The sequence below is a fragment of the Oryza brachyantha genome, chromosome 6 (genome assembly GCF_000231095.2).
Source record: "Oryza brachyantha chromosome 6, ObraRS2, whole genome shotgun sequence".
Lineage (NCBI taxonomy): Eukaryota > Viridiplantae > Streptophyta > Magnoliopsida > Poales > Poaceae > Oryza > Oryza brachyantha.
Window position 1 is genome coordinate 16,378,350 of NC_023168.2, and position 21,325 is coordinate 16,399,674.

The 21,325-nt window shown below is 39.8% G+C and overlaps 2 protein-coding genes across 5 annotated transcripts; both read right to left on the bottom strand.

Moving 5' to 3' along the window:
• Positions 1 to 532: 532 nt before the first annotated feature.
• On the bottom strand, positions 533 to 4,410 carry LOC102713091 (DNA-directed RNA polymerase III subunit rpc6). 4 transcript variants are annotated; one of them, XR_001550475.1, is made up of 4 exons: positions 3,393 to 4,410; positions 1,055 to 1,155; positions 842 to 984; positions 533 to 734 (listed from the first exon to the last, which is right to left on the bottom strand). XR_001550475.1 is itself a non-coding variant. In XM_006656153.2 (2 exons), the coding sequence occupies exon 1, from the start codon at positions 4,182 to 4,184 to the stop codon at positions 3,396 to 3,398; it is 789 nt and encodes a 262-aa protein (XP_006656216.1). In that variant the 5' UTR covers positions 4,185 to 4,410; the 3' UTR covers positions 533 to 1,155; positions 3,393 to 3,395. The 4 variants fall into 4 exon arrangements, 1 of the variants encoding a protein (XP_006656216.1); XR_001550474.1 differs by having other exon boundaries at positions 533 to 984; XR_005811999.1 differs by having other exon boundaries at positions 533 to 984; positions 1,055 to 1,165.
• Positions 4,411 to 6,547: 2,137 nt separating this feature from the next.
• Positions 6,548 to 10,828, bottom strand: LOC102713370 (SPX domain-containing protein 1). The gene is made up of 3 exons (XM_006656154.2): positions 10,293 to 10,828; positions 10,052 to 10,184; positions 6,548 to 7,309 (listed from the first exon to the last, which is right to left on the bottom strand). Exons 1-3 carry the CDS (start codon positions 10,581 to 10,583, stop codon positions 6,852 to 6,854), a joined length of 882 nt encoding a protein of 293 aa, XP_006656217.1. The 5' UTR covers positions 10,584 to 10,828; the 3' UTR covers positions 6,548 to 6,851.
• Positions 10,829 to 21,325: the final 10,497 nt, after the last annotated feature.

The window sequence follows — 21,325 nt, forward strand, 5'->3', positions numbered from 1 at the left end:
ATTCATAAAGTTTTTTTTTATTTACAGTATTCCGTTTAATCTTTTGCTTCAACAACCAAAAAGATTACCCCTTATTATTGACTATTGTACCTCGCTCAACACACTATACAGATGGTCATGAATTACGTTGTCCGCCCGATGTGCCGATGTCGATGACAAAAGTCAATACACATCAGAGCTAAACCCAGGGCAATATCACAGATTGCAACGAGTTGATTTTTCAGATACTACAGATGGACAAACAAGACAGTATTCCGTTTTCACCCAGTGACCCAGAAGACTAAAGCTTAAAGGTAACACTAACACAATTATACCAGGCACTAAGTATTCTCTCAGTATTTTAATAGACGACCCAATTAACTTTTTGCCGAACGCCGCACGATTGATCATTAGTCTTATTCAAAATTTTGTTATAATCATGTGAAAATGTGAGTCATGATCAAAATATATTTACCAACAAATCTAATCATAACAAAATAAATGATAGCTATAGAAGTTTTTTAAATAAGATGAATGGTTAAACGTATGCCCAAAAATCATTGAAGTTATCTATTAAAATAGAGAGGGGGTACATAACAGTATAACACGAGTTAAAATCGGAATAAAATACACGTCATTGGTGAACGCAGATTAACCTAAAGCAAAACACACTTTTTTTCGTAGCTTCGGAGCTGCTTCAATATGTATGCAATGCAAGTGTGACGTAGCCGCAGAGGTGCAGATCGCGCTCATGGCTAAAGATTAGCAGGAAAAAGAGAGCAACTTAACACGTCTTTCTCACTGCTGCCATCACGTTTCACTTCCTAAGAAGATTAATCAGCAACAGCAACCGAGAGAGTACCTTGTTTAGAGATGCCCATCACTTTCTCCCAGTTTGACAATGCGGCAGCACAAGGCATGAGACATGACCCGACCCAGACTTCTCTTCTTTCTGCTTGGCCCAGCACAACCATAGAAGCGTACAAGAAAACGCCAAGCATAGAGCTGCAAGACTAAGTCGCTGGTGTTAACATCCTCATAGCATAATCCACTTTGACAGGTTCCAAGAAGATACCTAGTCACTTTAAAGATGTCATGAGATTTTCCTCAGATGTCACTTTTTCCTATTTTGATTGAACTCCAGCGGAAGTTGTCTTCAGAAATGTCTGCAAATGCCTGCATTAGTCTGCAGAAGTTAGCATTGTCAGGGGAAAAAACATTATGGAGGACACTGTTGTGTATTTACCAGATAAAATGCAAATTACCTCGAGGTTTTAATTGCAGTAACTTAAGATTCAGTCACCTAGTCTAGACAAAAGCAAGCATGAAACTCAACCCCCAAGTTGGAAGCAATATCTAGGATTACCCTACAGCCAACAATATCAATAATGTGGAATTGTGGATAGTTCCTTAAAAGACTCAGGACTCGTGAGAGTGCATCACCTTCAGATGCAGTGCACATTCTTCAGGAGATTTGAGGTGAAAATGATGACATAAATAACATGTAAACCAAATGAAAACCTACCATAAAAGAAGATATGGCTCAATCCCATGTTCTTGGGAAAATTAATTCTTTTTGTGATCACAAAAAGCTAGTTGAGGGGTTCCTAAGAATTATCCTATCAGCAGCTTGTGCTTGTCCCATTTCTCTAAATATATGTTAGTTCATCAGCCTGATACACAAGCTTCAAGCTACAAAATACATCATGGAAATACTTGTTTCTTGTAATCTTGTTAGATCAACTGGAGGTATAAACAGAAATTTTAAAAAAGAGTTTATATATATGAAATCCTTTGTGTGATTTATACAAGTACACACACAAGATAAAAAGAAGGATATGGACAATTGGACTAATATTTACATCAACAACTTGACAAAATAGTTGCCATACATTATGTCCAGCACGCCACTGTCCTCCCTCAAGTTGACTAAAAGAATTGAGAAGACTTTTAGAAAGGTTTTGATGACATTATGAGAAACAAAAAGAAAATGCAGAAGGTACAACATGCCTTAGTATTATATAGCTTCTCTCCATATACTAACCTAATTCCTATAGCATTACCACACATGTTGTGGTTTGGGATCAAAGGTCAAATCTAAAATATGTTAGCATTACCACGCACTTAGTGGTTTGGGATCAAAGGTCAAATCTAAAATATGAGAGATGACAGATTAGATATACAAAGGAATACACAAAAACCCTAAATTCCTAATCATAAATAGCACATCCTGTTGTGGCACAAGATGCTGCTTTGGGAAGGTACTTGAGACAAAGCCAGGGGCTCACTGAGCAATTTGTCCGTGTATATATTTGGTTGGTTGAACCTTGAACCAAAATCAAGAATAACCATGAATAGATCGTTCCACGAAGAACTGGTCATGATCTCCCATTAGCTTCTCCCAATTTGCATAAGAGCTGATGAAAGAGCTCTGCAATTATACATAGTTTTTATGGTCCAAATACTAACAGAAAGAACATTTTCTTTGTTCCATTTTGTTTTGTAGATAGGTGTGGCTATTCATCAAAAAGACTTTATGCATAATGTATCTATCACAATGTTAAGAAGCAGCTAGCTAGATACACATTGATTTCTAGATTTTTAGTGATGTAGAAATGTGATACTGAGTACTGTCATTTTTCTGAGTAGCTGATTTGTTCATGCCATCTATGCAGATCTATATCTTGATTCCATCTTTTGCAGACCTCACTGGCTCAACGTGAAATCCATCCAGACCACTTATTACAGTCACAGGTAACCAAATTGGTTCTAATTGTGAACTGGTCTACACCGTGAAATTCATCAAGATCATACCTATCTGTGTGAACAACACACTTAAAAAGGTATGTACAACAAAACTGTGAGTTTTGACAGACTTTATTTAATGCTTAACCAAAATGACATTGTGAAACAGAGACTAAGATTTTCATATGTAGGCTACTGTTCATCAAAGCCATCAGGGTTTTCAGCTTTCATAGAATGGTGAAAACTTCACATTGCGACAAACTAAGCCTCACTTCACCTATGTTAATTATTCCTTTTGCTATAACAGAATGCTTTTATATCATGCTTGTGAAGAAGGCATGCTCTATTGTGCTCAGGTCCCAAATTATGAGCGAGTACCAATGGATGAAATTCCCAAGCAACTTAGCATTTCGAATGTTGATGTTGGATAGATCTCCGAAACTTGTTGCAGATAAATACATAAGAAAGAGTAATACAGAAAAAAAGCTAAGTAATAATAACTATATATGACTGAATATTAACTTAAATACAATAATAAGATGATAACATCTGTTAATTGTTATGTCTACCCTATGGAATTCCACAGTATAGAACAAAGGCCAATTGAGCAATTGGAAGCTGAATTTTGCGCGTGATCCCACCAAAAGCGGCAGTGGAAGAGAGCTCACCGCCTAGAAGTCCATCTGCAGCCACTTCTTGTAGTAGACGCAGGTGCTCGGCGAGATGACGCCGTCCGGCGAGCACTCATCGATCCTGGGGCAAACTCCGCACGGGATCCTCTCCATCATGCCGCCCTGCGGCACTCCGCCCCTCCGGTAGCACACCTTCCCGGCCCTGTGGTCGCTGAACTGCCCAACCCCGGTGCTCCTGACCTCCTCGAGCTCCCTGTCGAGCGCCATGGTGCGCAGGATGTCCCTGACCTGCTCGATGGAGTACGCCACGCCGGGGCAGTCCCTGCTGATGCCTTCGTGGATCGCATCGGCCGGGGCGACGCCGAGCTTGTCGACCTGGTCGAGGCACCTGCGGCGCGCGGAGGCGACGGCGACGGAGTCGAGCTGGCCGTTGCGGTACCAGGTGCCCCCTGTGATCTCCGGCGACGGGTCGAGGCGGGAGTCCATGTAGATCTTCTCGGCGCGCTTGTGGACGCTGTTGACCACCTTGAGGATGCTCTTGCCGCCGGTGAGGTTGCGCAGGTGCTTGGTGAGGGTGCTGGCCGGCATCCCCATCTTGATCCGGATCTCCGTCTGCGCCATCCCCTTGTCTCCCCCCGCGAAGACGAGCTTGTAGATCAAGCGCTCGGGCGCCGGTAAGCCGGCGAGGGCGGCGTCCGGTAGGATCCGGACCTCCTTGTCTGTCCCCGGGGCCGACGCCGCCGCACTGGGCGGCGACATCTTGGGCTTAGTTTCCGGTGGGGTCTCCGAAGCCTTGGCCGGCTGCGGCGGCCGCTTCCGCGGCGGCATGTCTTGGCGGCGGCGGAGGGTTTTCGCAGGGGCGGCGGGGGCTCAGGCGCCGATTTCTGATTGGGATTGTGGAGTGCGGCTGTGCGACTGCGGGCCGAGTGCTAGGGCTTTGCTGTTTTGGCAATGGGCCTAGCAGGCTGGCCCAATAGTGGGTTTTTCTTTTTTTTTATTTTTTTAATATTTTGGGATCACACGGGTCAAAACTGCTCCGCCCCTGATCCCGAAAAAACCAGGCCCGGCCCCGATTCCCCGCGGGGTGAGATTTGCCCCCAGCCCCATTGGGACGAGTCCCTGCCAGGGCCCGTCCCCAACGTGGAATTTGCCATCCCCTAGTTTTGCCTCTGCTCTCGTTTATTGGAGAGAATATGTGCGCCTTCCAAAGTTTACAAAATTATGGAGTCATGAGCTGGCTACGAAGGCGTAAGGCATGTTTCGTACAGCCCAAACTAATAAATTAAAATCAAAATCAAAATCTGAAGTAAAAGTTGAGTGGCGACTAATCCAGATCTACCCCTTGAGATAATTTGTTAGGAACACTCTAGCTCGCTCCTCTTCATTTGGAGGAAGCTAACATCGTTTGGCTCGGTTATAGCTCCATAAGAGGTGGACTCGAAGCTAGAGTCATACTAACCCCAATTATCAATGGCCAGTTGGCCCACGTGGCCTGGAATATGATTATCATAATGCCTAATTACTTCATATCAAAATATGCATTTTGTACTCATTAAGTTTGAGGTGAGAAATAGTTTGGTTAGTTGAGATGGAAAAATAGGCAATGAAACTAAAATAAGAAATTTTGTGATTAGTAGATCTGAGAGAATAGATGGATTAATTGTATTTTGAAACAAATTTGAAACCCAACGATTATATTTTGATATGGTGATGATACCAAAAAAATCTTAGAAATAAATAAGTATATAAAACTCAAAACTATTATAATAAGAAAGGTTGAGTAGTTTTAAACTATTTAACTAACTGCAGTTATAAAAAAAAAGTAATAATTCAATCGTAATGTCTATTATTTCAGCTTTTTCAATAATTTACATGGTACTTACTCTTCAATTTTAAGACTAAATAACTGTATGATATAAAAAATAAATTATTATAAGAAATCTTAGATTGGTTAGCTTATCCATATTATCATCGACTATGTGCTCGCTAATTGTTTTTCATAGTATCATAAATAATAATTAAATTGTAATGCTTTATTAAGATGTTTATAACAAACTCTTTTTAGCGTGTTTCTATGCCATACTAAAGTTAAGTTACCGACGGTTTTTATGTTGCTCTACTTGTTCATTAGCTTTCAAGATATAGTATCATTGTATATGTCGTATATAAATATTTAGATTAATTAGTTTTTCTCTAATATCTCATGTTAACAAAATTCAACTAGTTTTACATTATTCCCTCACATGAAGACAATGATTTAGAATGAAAAAAGTTTTAAAACATCTCACTTATCACCTACTACTCTGTCCAAAAAAAGACAATTTCTAGGTTTTCTAGATTTAGCGTTTGACCATCCGTCCCATTTGAAAAATTTATTAAAAAATCAAAAAAATTAATCATATGTAAAGTACTATTAATGTTTTATTATTTAGTAACAATAAAAATATTAATCATAAAAAATTTTCAAATAAGACGAAGGGTTGAAAATTCTATCCAATATCCAAAAACTCAGAAATTCGTTTATTTTAGGACGGAGGTTGTAGACTACAAATACATAGTGTTAGCTTACATAGTTTATATGGAGGCTATAATGCTATATATATATATATATATATATCACGCGCATGTAACCATTTTCGACGACCTAAGTACGATGAAACATGCAAAACTTGGTCTCATTTTCTTGCTGCTTTGGTTAATAGGGCCAAATGCAAAGCGTGTTTTGGTTAATAGGGCCGAATGCAAAGGGTGCATGCCCAAACTAAACAGAAGTGAATGGCAGAACCATCACGAAACGATATGGGTGTTTCCTATGACTTCGGGTAATTTGATTCAACACAACCGAGTGTTTGAGATAACCTAGATTAAAGTAGTGTCCGATTTTTATAATAGTTACTTAAGAGTATAAATAAAATAAACATTCTAAATGGAAGTCCTATCTTAGCTATGTGGCACTAGAGCAAAGTGCAGACTCATTTCTAGTCGGTACAATATGTTATCCTTAAAGAACATAATATCACAATTTCAGTAAAACTGCACAATCACTTGATTCCCAGGCAACAAATAAGTTTGTTCTAGTTGAACACATGATGCTGACTCATCAAAGATGTTGAACAAATTTTAACAAAAAAATCATCTCTAAATAGAAACTGTCAAACTCAGCAATATCTTTTGTGTTATACTGTAATCCATAACAATTCTGTACCGAGAGCCCAGTAAAAACTAGAGAGGATGTAGATCAGCAAAGAAGTTCAGGATTTTTAACTCACAATAGTGAATCAAAAACATCAGTTCTGTGGTTATGATGGGTTTCCTATGATTTCACAATTTATGCTGAACATGTCCACCATTTTACAGCTGTTAGGAATCCTGGAATCATACAAATTACTGAGAATATATGACAAAAGAGTGAGATCCCCGGCACCATCTCCAGCAAATGTCAAGACCAAGGTCATGATGCAGTGTACATGAACAGTATATCGCAGGTTGCTCATGTCATTTGGCGGCTTGCTCAATCACTGGAATCTTGTTCCACATCTCCTGCTGCTCCTCCGGCGAACTGTCGCCCTGGAGAGGTGGTAAGGAGAACGCACTGACAGTAGAGCTTCCGCTCCGGATCTCTTTCAGAGACCTAAGTGCTGCAACTGTGCCTTTCATATACATGCTTTCCATGTACTCGATCTCATCTAACTCTGGAATGGCGCCACCGTTAACCAAGGATGAACTGGGATTCAAAGGCTTGTCCTCGCCGGTGCTATCGCCTCTCCCGTCTTCACTTGATACGGACAGTTCGTTCGATGGTAGGAGCTGGTCCAGCATGGCCTCACACTCCTTCACAAGCTTGTACAGGAGGTCAGTGGTGAAGAAAGGTTGCTGCAGCACTTTCTGGATGAATGGCAGACGGATCAGAGCCCCAGTCCTCTTGTCATACTTCTTGAGAATCTTAACTAATCCTGTAAACAGCAACATGGAAAGTAAATATCAACTAGTGAAAATGTAATGACTAGTAGTGTGCAACGTCCAAAACAAAGGAGAAGAGTTTGACATATTCCAAATTTCAAGCAACATCTAGTCCACTTCCCATATCACTTCTCCTAAAGAGTTTTCCCTCAAGAGAAGAAACACAAATAAATGATTTTTTACTTCTATGTAACCTAGGATAATCATGGAGCTTAAACTAAAAACTCAAGGTATTACTAGTATTTCTAGTTCAATTAGACAAAACATTTTAGGTGATATCTGCACAAACTAACTACAAAAAATATGGTCAATTGGCAAAGGATGTGGATAGTCCTAGTTCAATCAGACAAAATATGTTAGTGTAGGCGATATCTGCACAAACTGGCAAATACAGAAAATATGGTCAATTGGCACAAAATATGCACATCCTTACAAGCTGTGACATACCATCTGAGGCATCACAGCCATTTGCAACTTGTCACATCCCTAGCCAATGCACCTGAATTCTCATGGGGTATGGTCCAGAAACTTTTTTCATATCTGGAAAGCTAGCATGGTAGTGATGTGTAAAGGAAACCACTAAAGGTGATGCTAGTCAATTTGGGTGAGACAGGATAACATTTCATATCGCAAATGATAACCAGGAAAGTTTCATACAGTTGTACAACACTAATGATAGTTTCTTATTCGCATAAGCAAGTGAAATAGACCAGCACTATATGAGCAAAACGGCAGTAGAAATGTATCATGCAGTTACACAAATGATGGTTATTGACACATTCCAGTTTAGGCATATTAGAAGCATGCAACTTGCATGCTGTTGTGCTGGTTGAGCAAAACATCCTAAGCTTGCCATGGTATAAACAGTAAATTTAAATTTTGTGTGATATCTTCAATCAGCAAGTTATCGAACTTTAGAATGTATCCACATCCGGAAAGCCGGACTCCCCAAATTAGTGTTAACCTGGCCCACTGATAGCCATATAGGTCTGCGATGCCATCAACTTGCATCTTGTAAAGGAAACACAGAAAAAGCAAGATGCTGATATAAGAGTGGTCATGGATTACAGGCTCACAGCATGTCCACTGAAACCATTGTGCGCAAGCACATAACAACACAGCAAACCAAGGTACTCATTAGCCTCAAGTTCATCGAAGCCAGCCAAAAAACTGACTTTAAAAAGTAGCCCACTAAAGAAGCACTAGGAAACAGATGACGCATAGCATGCAAAGCTAGCAACATCAATCACATCTCAGCTAGGAGTCAACTAATGAAGACTGTTAAATTAGCTACACAAATTTCTTTTATTTTTCATAGCTGGAGCATTTACAAATATTAAGTAGCATGCAGATCGCAAATGTAGCACAAATTGCACTTTCTTTTTGTTAGACATGACTTTAATCAGAAGACTTATCAACTGATTAAACATCTGAAAATTATTTGAGCAATGAAGCATGTGCCGCCATTTACCAAACATGAATTTTGCACATATCCTAAAAATCAAAACTATAAATGTACTTGACATAATTTATGTTTATATTGCAAACTTATCTATTATGGTATTTCAGGTGTGAATACTGCATGGGAATTTAGAACAAATTGGTTTATCTTACAGCAGATGACTACACCTTCTTTTTTTTGCAACTTGTGCATTATTTTTAATGCGTCTATGAAACTTTCTCGCGATCTTTGAAATGATGCAGAGTGACTGTAATTTTGGATTTGGCAAGGGGAGGCATATGCTATCCTGCTTATTAAATTAATATTTCAAAAACACTTGAGCTTATAATAGAAATGATGCTTTTAGTAAATTTTGTCCCAACCGCCAACAGCAACATTAAACATATATTTAACTGAGTTATATGATTTGTCAGTAACCCCATAGGCTAGGAGAGAAAATTTCAGATATTAGAAGGCACTAACACCGATAAAGGGGGAAATGAATTATTCAGCATTAAGGCATATCAACACGCCAAATCAAAAAATAGCAAAGCAGTACAATTCTACATTGCTACTTTGCATACACACTACTTGTGCTGCCAGTGGACAGGCAAGGAAGCAGATAATCTAAAGCGCAATACTACAGGAAGGGTTGAGGATAATCTACCGCACAATACTGTGCCTCATCATGTTAATCCTGAATCAGGCTGTATTTATAGTGAAAAACATTGTGAAGATAATATCTGATACCAAATCAATTATCAATCAAGTATTCCCTGTAAAAGCTTCATTTGGCACAAAAGGTTTAGTGCGCCATTTGGTTGGTTGAAAACATTATTACAGCCTGAGATTCAACGCCAACGGTTAACTTCTGAGCCCAGTCTAAAGTATCCATTCATCAATAGAGAGCAAAATCATGCGCGGACCGAAATGCAAACAAGGATCACTCTTCTTGCCTTGACAGCGACACAAGTGTTGGCAAAACCATAGCTGCCCACAGCCACAGGAAGTCGTCTCTTTCATGACGGAAACCTTCCATGTCTCCTGCCGGCTTTGTGATGTGCGCTAAATCACATTTTTTTAACATGACTAAACTACTATAGCAAGCAAAATTTCCCACTTTCTCTTACAGTCTTACTAGCTCCCAATTTCACAAAACATTCCAAGAAGAGATAGCCAACAACATAAGCAACAAGCTAACGAACCCTTGCAATATTAATTAGTGGAAGCCGCATGAAAACTACAGGTGTTGCGATGCGGCGGGTGGTGGGGGAGTGCGGCGACCGACACTCACCGGTGTAGTTGAGGGCGCTGTAGTTCTCGAGCAGCACCATCTCGCCGTGGAAGTCGACGATCTCCTTGCGCACCCGCATCAGCTCATCCTTGGACTCCCTCCCGGCCGCCCTCGCCACCCTGTCCTGCAGCTCCTGCTCCACAACGCGGCCCCCAATCAGACCCCCACGCCCAACCCCCAAGAAACTCAAGATCGAAACTAATGGCGAGCCGTGCGGGAGAGGAGATCAGCCAACACGCACCTTCTGGCGGATGATGTACTCCTCCTCCTTCTCGACGAAGAAGGAGTTGAACTTGTCGAGCTCGGCCTCCAGCAGCCGCACGAAGTCCGCCTCCTCGGGCGTCATCGCCGGGAAAGCCGCCGCCGCCGCCGCCTCCTCATCCCCGCCGACGCGCGCCCGCTTCGCCTGCCTCTCCTCCCCACCGCCAATCAGCTTGAGCCGCTTCTTGAGATCCTTGTACGACAAGAACTTGTCCCGCCACTCCGGCAGCGTCTCCACGATCTGACTACTCAGGCTCTTCCCAAACTTCATCCTAAACCCTAACAATAACAATTCCTCCTCGCACCTCACAAACTCACGACTCCTCAAGAAAAGGGGGCAAAGAAAAAAAAAACCCTCGCCTTTGCTGCACTGGGGTCGCCAAGAACCGATCTTTGCAGGTGGAATCGTCGCGGCGGGGTGGTGGTGAAATAGGCGGAGGAGAGGGGAAAGGGAAGGCGGAGGCGGAGGCGGAGGCGGAGGAGGATATGCGGGGAGAGGAAGCGGACGAGAGGAATATTCGCGGGCGCGGAGGATATAATTTTGTGTTGCTCCGTTCGCTTTCGCTTTTCTGTGCAGAGGTGGGAATTTCGGGAGGGAGAGAATTGGTAGGTGCACACAGGAGGGCTCACACGGCTGGAATGTGGTCCAGTCTTTCTCTGGTCCTCCTACGGAGTAGAGGAGAAAAGGTTTTATTTGTCGGCGCTACTAACATATATTAATATATAGAAATGGTTTGAAATATGACGATTTGTTAATATTTTTTAATGAGAAGAATTTGACTTCGAGTCGGTGGTCCCTACTACTATGTTCGAAGGATAAGTAGCAGGATAGAATAGGTTGGGCTATTGATTTTAAGTTTGGTTTGATAAGTAGGGTTGAACTTAATTCTTTGATAAGAGATAGGATGAGGCATCTAATTCTAATAGTAGAGCAAGTATAATGAAGCCATTACGAAGGACTAGAACAAAAACATGGATGCTTAAAAAGTCCACTAATTATCATAGTGTTTTATTAAGCATGGAAAAAAGAATAAATAAAGTTATATAAAAACAACATGGTTTCATGACATTACTGCAAAGAGCTATAACAATTACATGAACGGTGAGAAAATAAAGCTTAGAGCTATAACCATGAAAATTGTATCATCGACGCATCTTTTATATAATTTAAAATGGCGAAAGATTTTTGAACTCGTATGATGGACATATTTTGTGGATGTGGAAGAAGTATTAAACAGCACGATTATAAACATGTATATTTATCTTCCGTATGATCAATGGATGTTGCATAAAGTGACTATTTCGATTACACAGATCATCCCTGGAATCGATACCATATATATTTGTTCCTCAGAAAACCAATTTAAATGTCAGTCCATAAAATGCAAAAAAATGGTATAACATTGAAATAATTAATGAGCATCCTTCTTCTTGGTTCGGTATTTTGGCTATCGTTGAGCACTTGAACTGCAGTGGTATAAAAGAGTCAAATTAAGCACTCTATCAAAGATGTGGTTGATACTCATCTATAATTGAATTTCCTCAAATTGTCTAGATAGGTTAGCAAACTACAGGACAGTGGTCTATACATTAACGATGCTAGTACCTAGCGATCTCTTAAAAAATTACTCACTCCTATTTTTAATGTTCGACACAATTGATTTTGGATACAAGTTGTGTTATTAAAAACCTTATATAATTATTATTTATTCTATTACTATAAGCACCTTGAGCATGATTTATATTTTTGCACATTTACGCATTTTTTAATAACATGAAATATCATATATATATATATATATATATATATATATATATATATATCTTTGAAAAAGAAATAGTAAAAGCGGGCTGTTGGAGCTCGGAGTCATGCGTTCGAAGCTGACTGTTGCATAGGCTGATTAGCCACACAGAAAACGATAAACATAATTAGTATATGATTAATTAAGTACTATTTATTAAAAATTTAAAAAATAGATTTATTTGATCATTTAAAATAATTTTTATATAGAAAATTTTCGTACGAAATATACCATTTAGTACTAAGATAAGTTTAATCGGATAGGCCGAAAAAAACGCAGCCTCAAGAGCTCAACCACTTGTCAACTTTTTTTTTTCTTTTGCAGTATTGTTTAAGTATAGCATCCATGTAGAGATATCCAGCAGAATATTCCTATAGTTGATTATCCTGCGTCCTTACAGTTTGATGAGGTACACGCAGAGAACTGAACCAATCGTAGTAGTTACTCATGGTCCGAATATACTTTGGTTGGTCTATACTTGTATTTATAAATATCATTATATCAGATCCATGTTTAGGCACAGCCGCACGAGAAAAGAGTTACTAGTTGAATACGCGAGTGCATTATACTTGGTATCACTTGGAACAACTCGACTTCTTACATTAACTAGACGATGTTTCATGTTTTGTTATGGAATACATGGATAATTAATTAATTATTGATTAAATACTATATAAATGATGGATGCATATATATGTTAAAATGAAGTAGAGATAATATGGGATGATGAAATGTTGACCTGAAAAATGTAATAATTTATACTCCTGATGATTTGATATGCTTGTTGCTTATATGACCTGTAATTTAAACTATAAGCTAAAATTTGAATTTTCAACCTTAAATTTGGAGTTAATTTTCAGATTTTTTCACCAAATTTATTTTTTAGCCTTGTATTTTAGATGGCTAGTAATATATATATATATATATATATATATATATATATATATATATATATATATATATATAAGTTTTATTCATAAATTATTTTTCATTTGCAAATATGGCATTTGACTTTTTCAATGAAAAAGTCAAAACAATCACCTCTAAGACTCACAAGTGTGTGATGATATAATATGTTTATATATTGAGCTTTAGAGCTATGAGTATGTAACTGTATGAATTTATAGATAAATTAGAATAGCCAATCTCCTTGACATTACATAAGTATGTTAGGTTTAGTGATAATATTTTCACCCTGTAACACAACTACAATAGAAAATCACTCATTACATATCCAATTGCATTTTTATATTACTGTTCTTCCATGGAATATATTTAATACTACTCTTTGTTTTAATAGCCGTCCATGATGTATAACTTGTGAAGCGTCGACGCGACGACGCTTTACAGAACTTATATATAAGTAATATATAAGTAGTAGTCCGTAGATAACTGCCTTGACCCACGTGGTCCCCTAACCAGGGAGACGACGCATATACCTTCCTTGAAACTTAAAAAATCTTCCAACAGCGGTTATGTTTTTATGCTTGATGAAGAATAAAAAATGAAAAATTATTTGTTTTATAACTATTTAATAGTATAAATAATAAAATTAACTAGTATAAAATTAAAATATACTCTATAATATGAGATAATAAATTTATATATAAAATATTTTTATAAAAAGTATATTAACTAACAGTTCAGAAAACATGCACGCCAATATATTGAGCCAAAAGCAGAGAACACACGGTCTGCACGGCGCAGAGGATCCGCGAGAAATCCCTCGCCAAGTAGGGGGTACTCCACGCCATGATCAGTGCACCCATGGAAGATTCGCAGCATAATCCTTTGCCCGCGAGAGGAATATCCGTCCGCATATAGTCCCAGATCCTCTGCGCGTCCCTGTCTCACACTTAAAAGCCCCTCCCGCTTCCTTCTCTCTCTTTGCCACCTGTAAAATTAAAAAAAAATCGTATTAACCTCTCCACCTCGAAATTTTATCCTGTCAGGATTACACCAACCTTGCACTCGACCAAGTGATTAATTTGATTATTTTTTGCGTGTAAGGATGTCATATTGAAGTGACTAATCTGAGTTATAAGTGGCTGACGTGGCTCTACAGAGTGAGCCACCCTTGCATGCTGGAACAGTGATGTGTCTGAGAAGCATTGGATCGGATTCCTGAGAGAAAAAAAGCTAGTAGTACTAGTGTGTTTCTCACGAGTTCTTGTGTGTGTGGTGCCACGTGACGCTACGTGGATGCCTTGTTATTTTAAGCAAAGCTGGGTGGTTGTGTGAATTGTGTGAATTATTAAGTGATCATGTTAGAGAAGACCTAAGTGGACCAATAAATATTGGGGTTAGTTGAGAAGAATGAAGTGTTAGTGATCAGTGAGAAAAAGTGTATGTCCTGGTTGGTCGGATATGCCGTCCACCTGACATGACCATGAGATATTATTTTTATCTCTGGGTGTGAGGAAAAGTACACATGGTCATTCATTAAACTTTTGGTCTGCGTGAAAAAGGCATTCTCGTGGGGTCGTATGGTCATGTGCGGTCTTTCGTCCCACTTTTGAATTTGTTATTTGACGACCATTCTTGTGATGTGATATTTGCGTCTTTTTTAAAGCGTAATTATCTTTTAGCACACTTGTATTATTTTATAGTTACGTCGGAACAAAGTATTAAGTGTGTATTATGGCATAAAACAATTGTTTGATTCGTGTTATAATTACCACTTTTTCGCTAACATTGGTGTTGTAGGTAATTGATTTTACAACAAAAATTTAATTGTACATGGAGTTTTCTTTTATTATCTAATTTGCAATTTGGATCGTACCCTCGTCTATTTCTTATACTTATAAGCCAAATTTGAATTTTTTAACATTGAATTTAGAGTTAATTTTGGAATTTTTTTTATCATAGTTTATTTTTTAACCTTAACTTGTAGCTCGCTAAAAACACATACATACAACTTTTATTCATAAATTATTTTTAGTGTGCAAATATATTGTTTGGCTTTTCCCTGAAAAAGCCCAACAATCATCCCATCTTTAAACCTGCCGCTGTACTTTAGAGCGTGTAAACCTCCCACGGTTGCGGTTTGGATCATATAACTTTCTTTTCTAGCCATCTTTAGTGTTCTCTCCGGCAAATATATAAACCACATTTCCTGATTTATTGAAGCCGATGTGTTTGAGGTCGGTTATGTGTATAAAATAGTTCGATTAGGGTGATCCAAATGCAACAATGGCAAATTTATCGGTTACGAAGTAAATGAGTAAATTTCACTTTGTCACCTTTATGGACTAAAGCTCCACAATGGCCCAAGACAACACTTATCTCTTTCACTTAAAACCATGTATAATTAGCAGCATTTAAACTACGGGGTTTCGTAATTGTCATAGTACCAATTGTTGTCTATGCTTAGCCTCTTACAAGTACATAACAATGACCTGAAAATTTACCATGCAACTATATATGCTTTAGCAAAAGAACAACAAATGTAGCATGTCACAGTACATCCTACCGGACTAATGGGATTTCATTACTACATATGAGCATTCACAGACCTCGTACTAGAGATAAAATTAGAGAAATATAAATTTAAGAGTATTTTTTAGAAAGATATATTGCATTGAGTACATAGCTTAGTGTTAGTACAAACAGTGAATACTGAGTTTTAGACACAAGAAGAAATAGGATCAGATCTATAATAATTGTAACGTTGTATGTGCAATTTGTGAAAACTAGTCGAAAATACAAATGGTGGTAATTGTATATGGTATTGAAAATATGATTCTAGCCTTAGCCCAATGTAAAACTTTGGTCAATAAAAGTGTTAGTACAATGAAAAATACATGTTTAAGGGTGATCCAAAGTGAAAACATATGTAATAAAAATAAATCAATATGTAATTTATTCTAATACAGTAAGTATAGAAAACATATCTAAAACTCATAATTTAAAACATAGGATTTTTAAAAAACACAAGAATAAAAAATATAGGTTTAAGAAGTCGCAACTACGACTTACGAATTTCGAATTTAAAAAAAAGAACTTTCGAAAACAATTAATTGGATAACACGGAATAAACATTGGATCTTAAAACATAATTTTGTACAAATGCATCTCCTTTTCTTTTATTCCAAAAATTATTATGTTTTTTATTTTAATTTAATAACAGTTTAAAAATGATATATCAAAGATTAGTTAACTTATAAGATGAAAAGACAGAAGAACAATGCAAGCGGTTGGCTAGTCCAAATCCAACCAGCCGTCCGCCGCCCATCCAATCATATATCCCGGTGGAAAGCAATAGAAAACCCCCCGGCAAGACAAATCCAGTCGAAATCTCCCCCACAAACGATCACCCAGCAAAAAGGTCGCCACCTCGCCGATCTCTCCCGTAACTCTCCTGACGCGACGTGAAGAACAGAACAGGAGTGGCCGTCCTCATCTCATCTCCTCAAACCCACAACTTCTAGTCTGAACTGCTTCTTGAATCTCTCTCGCCTACTGGTATATCTACCGCACTCTACTACAGTAGAGTACAAACTAAGGTCTTATTTAGCTCCTAAATTTTTTTTCCAAAAATATCACATCGAATTTTTAGACACCTAAATAAAACATTAAATATAGATGAACCAAAAAACTAATTGCACAGTTATGGAAGAAATCTTGAGACGTATCTTTTGAGCCTAATTAGTCCATGATTAGCCATAAGTGCTACATTACCAACATGTGCTAATAACAAATTAATTAGGCTCAAAAGATTAGTCTCGCGGTTTCTAGGCTAGCCGTGAAATTCATTTTTTCATTCGTGTCCAAAAACCCCTTCCGATATCCGGTCAAACATTTGACGTGACACTTCTTCCAAAAATTTTCTCAATCTAAACACCACCTAAGAGCAAGCCTAATAATATAGACAGCAAGTTAGCTATAAAGACGTGTACAGTGCTCCTACGTGCCGAGCAGCTCGCCACATAGGAGCCACGACTTCAGCTCAGCTAGGATCGGTGCTCTGCGGAGCTATGCGTACCTTGCAGAGGGTACCGCATCCTTGGGATGGAGCCGCGCGGGGAGTTGCTCGCCTCCAAGCAGGGAGCCGCACCGCAGGCCGATATGCCTCGTCGCGTAGCTTTGCCGAGCTCCCCCACCGAAATCCGCCACCGGCGTCGCCCCCGACGCGCCACCGCCGGTGCCGAGCTCCCCCCACCGAGATCTGCCACCGGCACTGAGCTCGACGTGCCATCGCTGATGCTGAGCTCCCCTTGATTGAGATCCGCCGCCGACGCGCCCTCGATACGCCATCGCCGGTGCCGAGCTCCTGAGCCAGGATCCGTCGCTGCCCTCGACGTGCCACCGCCGACGTCGAGCTCACCCCACCGCCCCATCGAGATCCACCGCCGGCGCTGAGCTCCTGGACCGGGATCCACCACCGTCCCCGACGCGCCGTAGCAGGCCACCGCTGCCGGTCTCCATGCGCCGCCGCCGGGATCCATCTGCTGCCAGCGCACGGTGGATCTGCCGCCACTCGTGCCACACGCTGGATCTGCCATCGCCCACGCCACACAGTGCACCACCGCCGCCGTCGTCGCTAGATCTCTATCGATACGAAGGAGAGAGGGGTGCGGGTGGAGGATGACGGAGGGGGCGAGAGGGACGCGGAGGGCCGCCACAGATGCCGGAGTGGGTGGGGAGATGGGCGCCGGAGAGGAGATCGACGCAGGAGAGGAGAACGATGCCGGAGTAGATGGGTGTCGGTGGGGATGGGCGTCGGGTGTGGGTGGAGGGATGTGAAGGATGTAAATGCACTGAGTTTTTATGTTGTAAGGGCTAAAGTGCATATATCTGTATATATAAAAGGGGTAGACTGAAAAGTAAAATTTTAGTGGTTCCCACCACAAGTGGCCTGCATTGTAAAAAGAGTGGTCTATCCTACGTGGCACCTAGAACCCCTTCTATTGAGGGGCTTGCATAGTGCATGCCCTAAGAATCCTTATAGTCTTTTCTCAGCCTACTCATATACTATCTCTGTTTCATAATGTAAGATGTTTGACTTTTTTGGTTGCAACGTTTGACCATTCATCTTATTCAAAAATTTAATATAAATATAAAAAATGACAAGTCATGCTTAAGTTCTTTTGATAATAAAGTAAGTCAAAAGCAAAATAAATGAATAAGACAAATAATCAAACATTGCAACAAAAAAGTAAAATATATTACATTATGAAACAGAGAGAGTAGGGGTGGAGGGTGGACGGAAAGCTCGTGGCTCGTTAGCTCGCTCGATTCGTGATAAACTCGGCTTGGCTCGTTTCATTTTTCTAACGAGCCGAGCTAGCATTTTAGCTCGTTAGAGATAACGAGCCAGCTCGAGCTAGCTCGTGAGCCTAACGAGCTACACCAAAGACACGCGATTAGCCGGCGTTCATTGATTTCACCCGAAATACATGTGTTTAGCACTTTATAGGTTCATCATATGATATGTGGTTCAAACTTTAATATTTAGATACAATTTTATATGATTTTCATGTTTGAACTGAAAATTTGCTTGTATAATCTATTAAAAAATTGTTTAAATTCACTTTCAATGCATGGCTCACGAGCCTAACGAGCCAGCTCGAGCTTTGTAACGAGCCGAGCCGAGCTAGGTTTTTAGCTCGTTACGATAACGAGCCGAGCCGAGCCAGCTCGTTATCTTAACGAGCCAGACCGAGCTGAGCCGAGCCGAGCTGGCTCGTTATCCAGCCCTAAGAGAGAGTAGTATTTAGCTGTTTATAATTAATACATGGTCAACTTATCTCTCTCATAGAGTTTCTTGTTTCTTGTGTCATAGCTGGTTATAAGCTTGTAGGCCGCTTCTCCTCTTTATCCTCTCCACTTAGTCTGTTATTATACTTGCTCTCATGGCGGAAAGGGCAAAAGAAAAAAAAAACAAAAATGACCCGAATCTATGGTGAGAACCTCCTCGCATTATTCTTTCGGCCGTCTCACACAATCGCGCAGATACTATCTTGTACTCGTATTTCGCTTATATTTATATTTATAAACTAAAATTTAAATTTAGAATCTTAAATTTAGAATTGGTTTAGTGTTTTTCCATAATTATTTTATTTTTTAGACTTGGCTTTTAGATTGACAAACATATATAATTTTTCTGTTTTTTAAATATGCCGTAACGATCCAGCCTCGTACTGTCCAAATAACTGCAGTAGTATTTTATGCTATGAAAATATTTCTAATAAAATTATGTGCCTATAATATTGTTCTTTTTGCACTGTAGCCTGTAGGCACGTATTTCTTGAAGATAATATAAAAAAATTACACAGATTTGAGAAGCAGCAACTTGCCTAGTGGATGGCTTAGAAAAGCCATATGGGGCTGGAAGAAGAGAGCCCGAGGATATGGTTTTCAATGTAACTGCAGCGTGGAACATTGATCTGCAGATGGGCATCAAAATGGCATATCCTAGTGATCGCCTCGATCGTTTTGGACCGAAAGGGCATCATGCTGTTCCTATTGTGTGGCAATGCTTGTTTAATTTATCACCTACCCCCACTCGTTTTATATCGTGCCATAGAAAGCAACATAAATGTGACCTCTCTTCTAAAAATTTTTAGAAACTGAATGCAGCCTAAGTTTTATTTTTGTGAATTCTGAATGGTGGGCCTGGTTTTGTTAACCGCTGTGCTTAGAATTGAGGGCTTGATCGTACCAGCGGGTGCAAATGGGTCTAATTAGTGCACGGCAAGAAGAGTCATTAGCATATCATTAATTAAGTATTAGCTACTGTAAATTTAAAAAATAAATTAATATGATTTTTTTAAACAACTTTTACATATTTTTTAAGTAAAAAATATATTATTTAGCAATTCGGGATGTGTGTGCACGAAGAAAGAGTGAGATATTTGCCCTTCGGTGTCTTGCGAATGCGCCCTGAGTCTATCAATGACTGTCACGTAGAAATGTAGAAAGGGCTATGGGTGAACGGATTCCAGAACCATTCATCGTATCCCTAACTAGTAGACTTAGTGTTGCTATACATACGATTATTTTTTTATGATAAAACGTTCCTCTCCTAACATTTGACTTCGTGTGTGCCATGCGCTCACGTTAGGTTCTTACCATCCATGTTGTTACCTTTGATTGTACCAATGTACGCGTGGCATTTTCTCAAGTAAACTAAAGCTCCAACTAAGCAAAAAGTATATAAAGACACTCACAAAGCTAGGATCAATCCAATGCAGTTGTGCCCTAAACAGACCCTCACATAATCTTTCCATTTCAGTCTTGTTTTTTTTTTGCACTTCACCTCTTAAGTTGATTTCATTTAAACTATTATCCAAAATAATGTAGGCAACACCTCAATAAAAAAATAATTATAAATAAGTCCAAAAGCACTTTCTCATTCTAAAAAAATCCCCAATCGCCAGTTCATCGCTGTATTGTTGACCATCTATATGACTAACTCCTTCCTTTTCTGTTGCCGCCCCTAGCTTCTCTCTTTCGTCGTGTGGCAAATTGAGAAACCACCACCATGCGGGGACCAAGGACGGCGAGGCTAGGGAGTTCGTGCGGTGAAAAATTGATTGGCACAATGGTGGATCGAGAAGCTAAAGAGTAGGCCAGTGAGGTCCTCGTGGCACAAATCAAGGCGATGCCAGCCAACGGGTCCACAACCAGTGATGGCGGTACATATTGAGGTCATGGTCATCATTGCCATGGCTATCTTTCTGGTATGTCCCATGACTCTCTCGCCAGCGGTCACCAAGCTAGCTTGGGCTACCGCCGCTGTGCTCATTAGGAGTTCACCACCATCGTCACACACGCACACTCCTATCTTGCTCAAGCTTTGTACGAGAGGGAGGGGGTGAGGGGTACCACACATCGGAGGATGGTGGTGCCCACTGCGCTTCCAAGCTACGGCTCTGCCCTAGCTTTAACGAGGAACACATGCCCTCTGCAAAGTGTGTGTGCCTTTGTAGGGGCATGATCCTGTCCAAGGTGGTATACAGATTGTCTACGTTATTATGAGCCATGGCATGGCGAGAAAAAATAATATATATTTATAAATTTATTTTGGTGACAAGGAAAACCTTGCAAGGAATTAAAAACCGCACTCTGCACATGCTAAGAAATTTTGGGCCTTTTTAGTTTAAACAGCTGATTCAATTTTCAGTGTTTTATAAACCTCTTGTCTTCTTCGTGGTTAAATAATTGGCATGTAGGTGTTTTATGAAATGAATAATGAAAATACTACTCC

What these genes read in the sequence shown, in the direction of transcription:
- LOC102713370 (XM_006656154.2), bottom strand. Translation starts at nt 10,583, where the DNA reads ATGAAGTTTGGGAAGAGCCTGAGTAGTCAGATCGTGGAGACGCTGCCG. An exon ending in AGTACATCATCCGCCAGAAG is followed by an intron (nt 10,185 to 10,292) that starts GTGCGTGTTGGC and finishes GTTGTGGAGCAG; the next exon opens with GAGCTGCAGGACAGGGTGGC. An exon ending in CAGCGCCCTCAACTACACCG is followed by an intron (nt 7,310 to 10,051) that starts GTGAGTGTCGGT and finishes TGCTGTTTACAG; the next exon opens with GATTAGTTAAGATTCTCAAG.
- LOC102713091 (XM_006656153.2), bottom strand. Translation starts at nt 4,184, where the DNA reads ATGCCGCCGCGGAAGCGGCCGCCGCAGCCGGCCAAGGCTTCGGAGACC.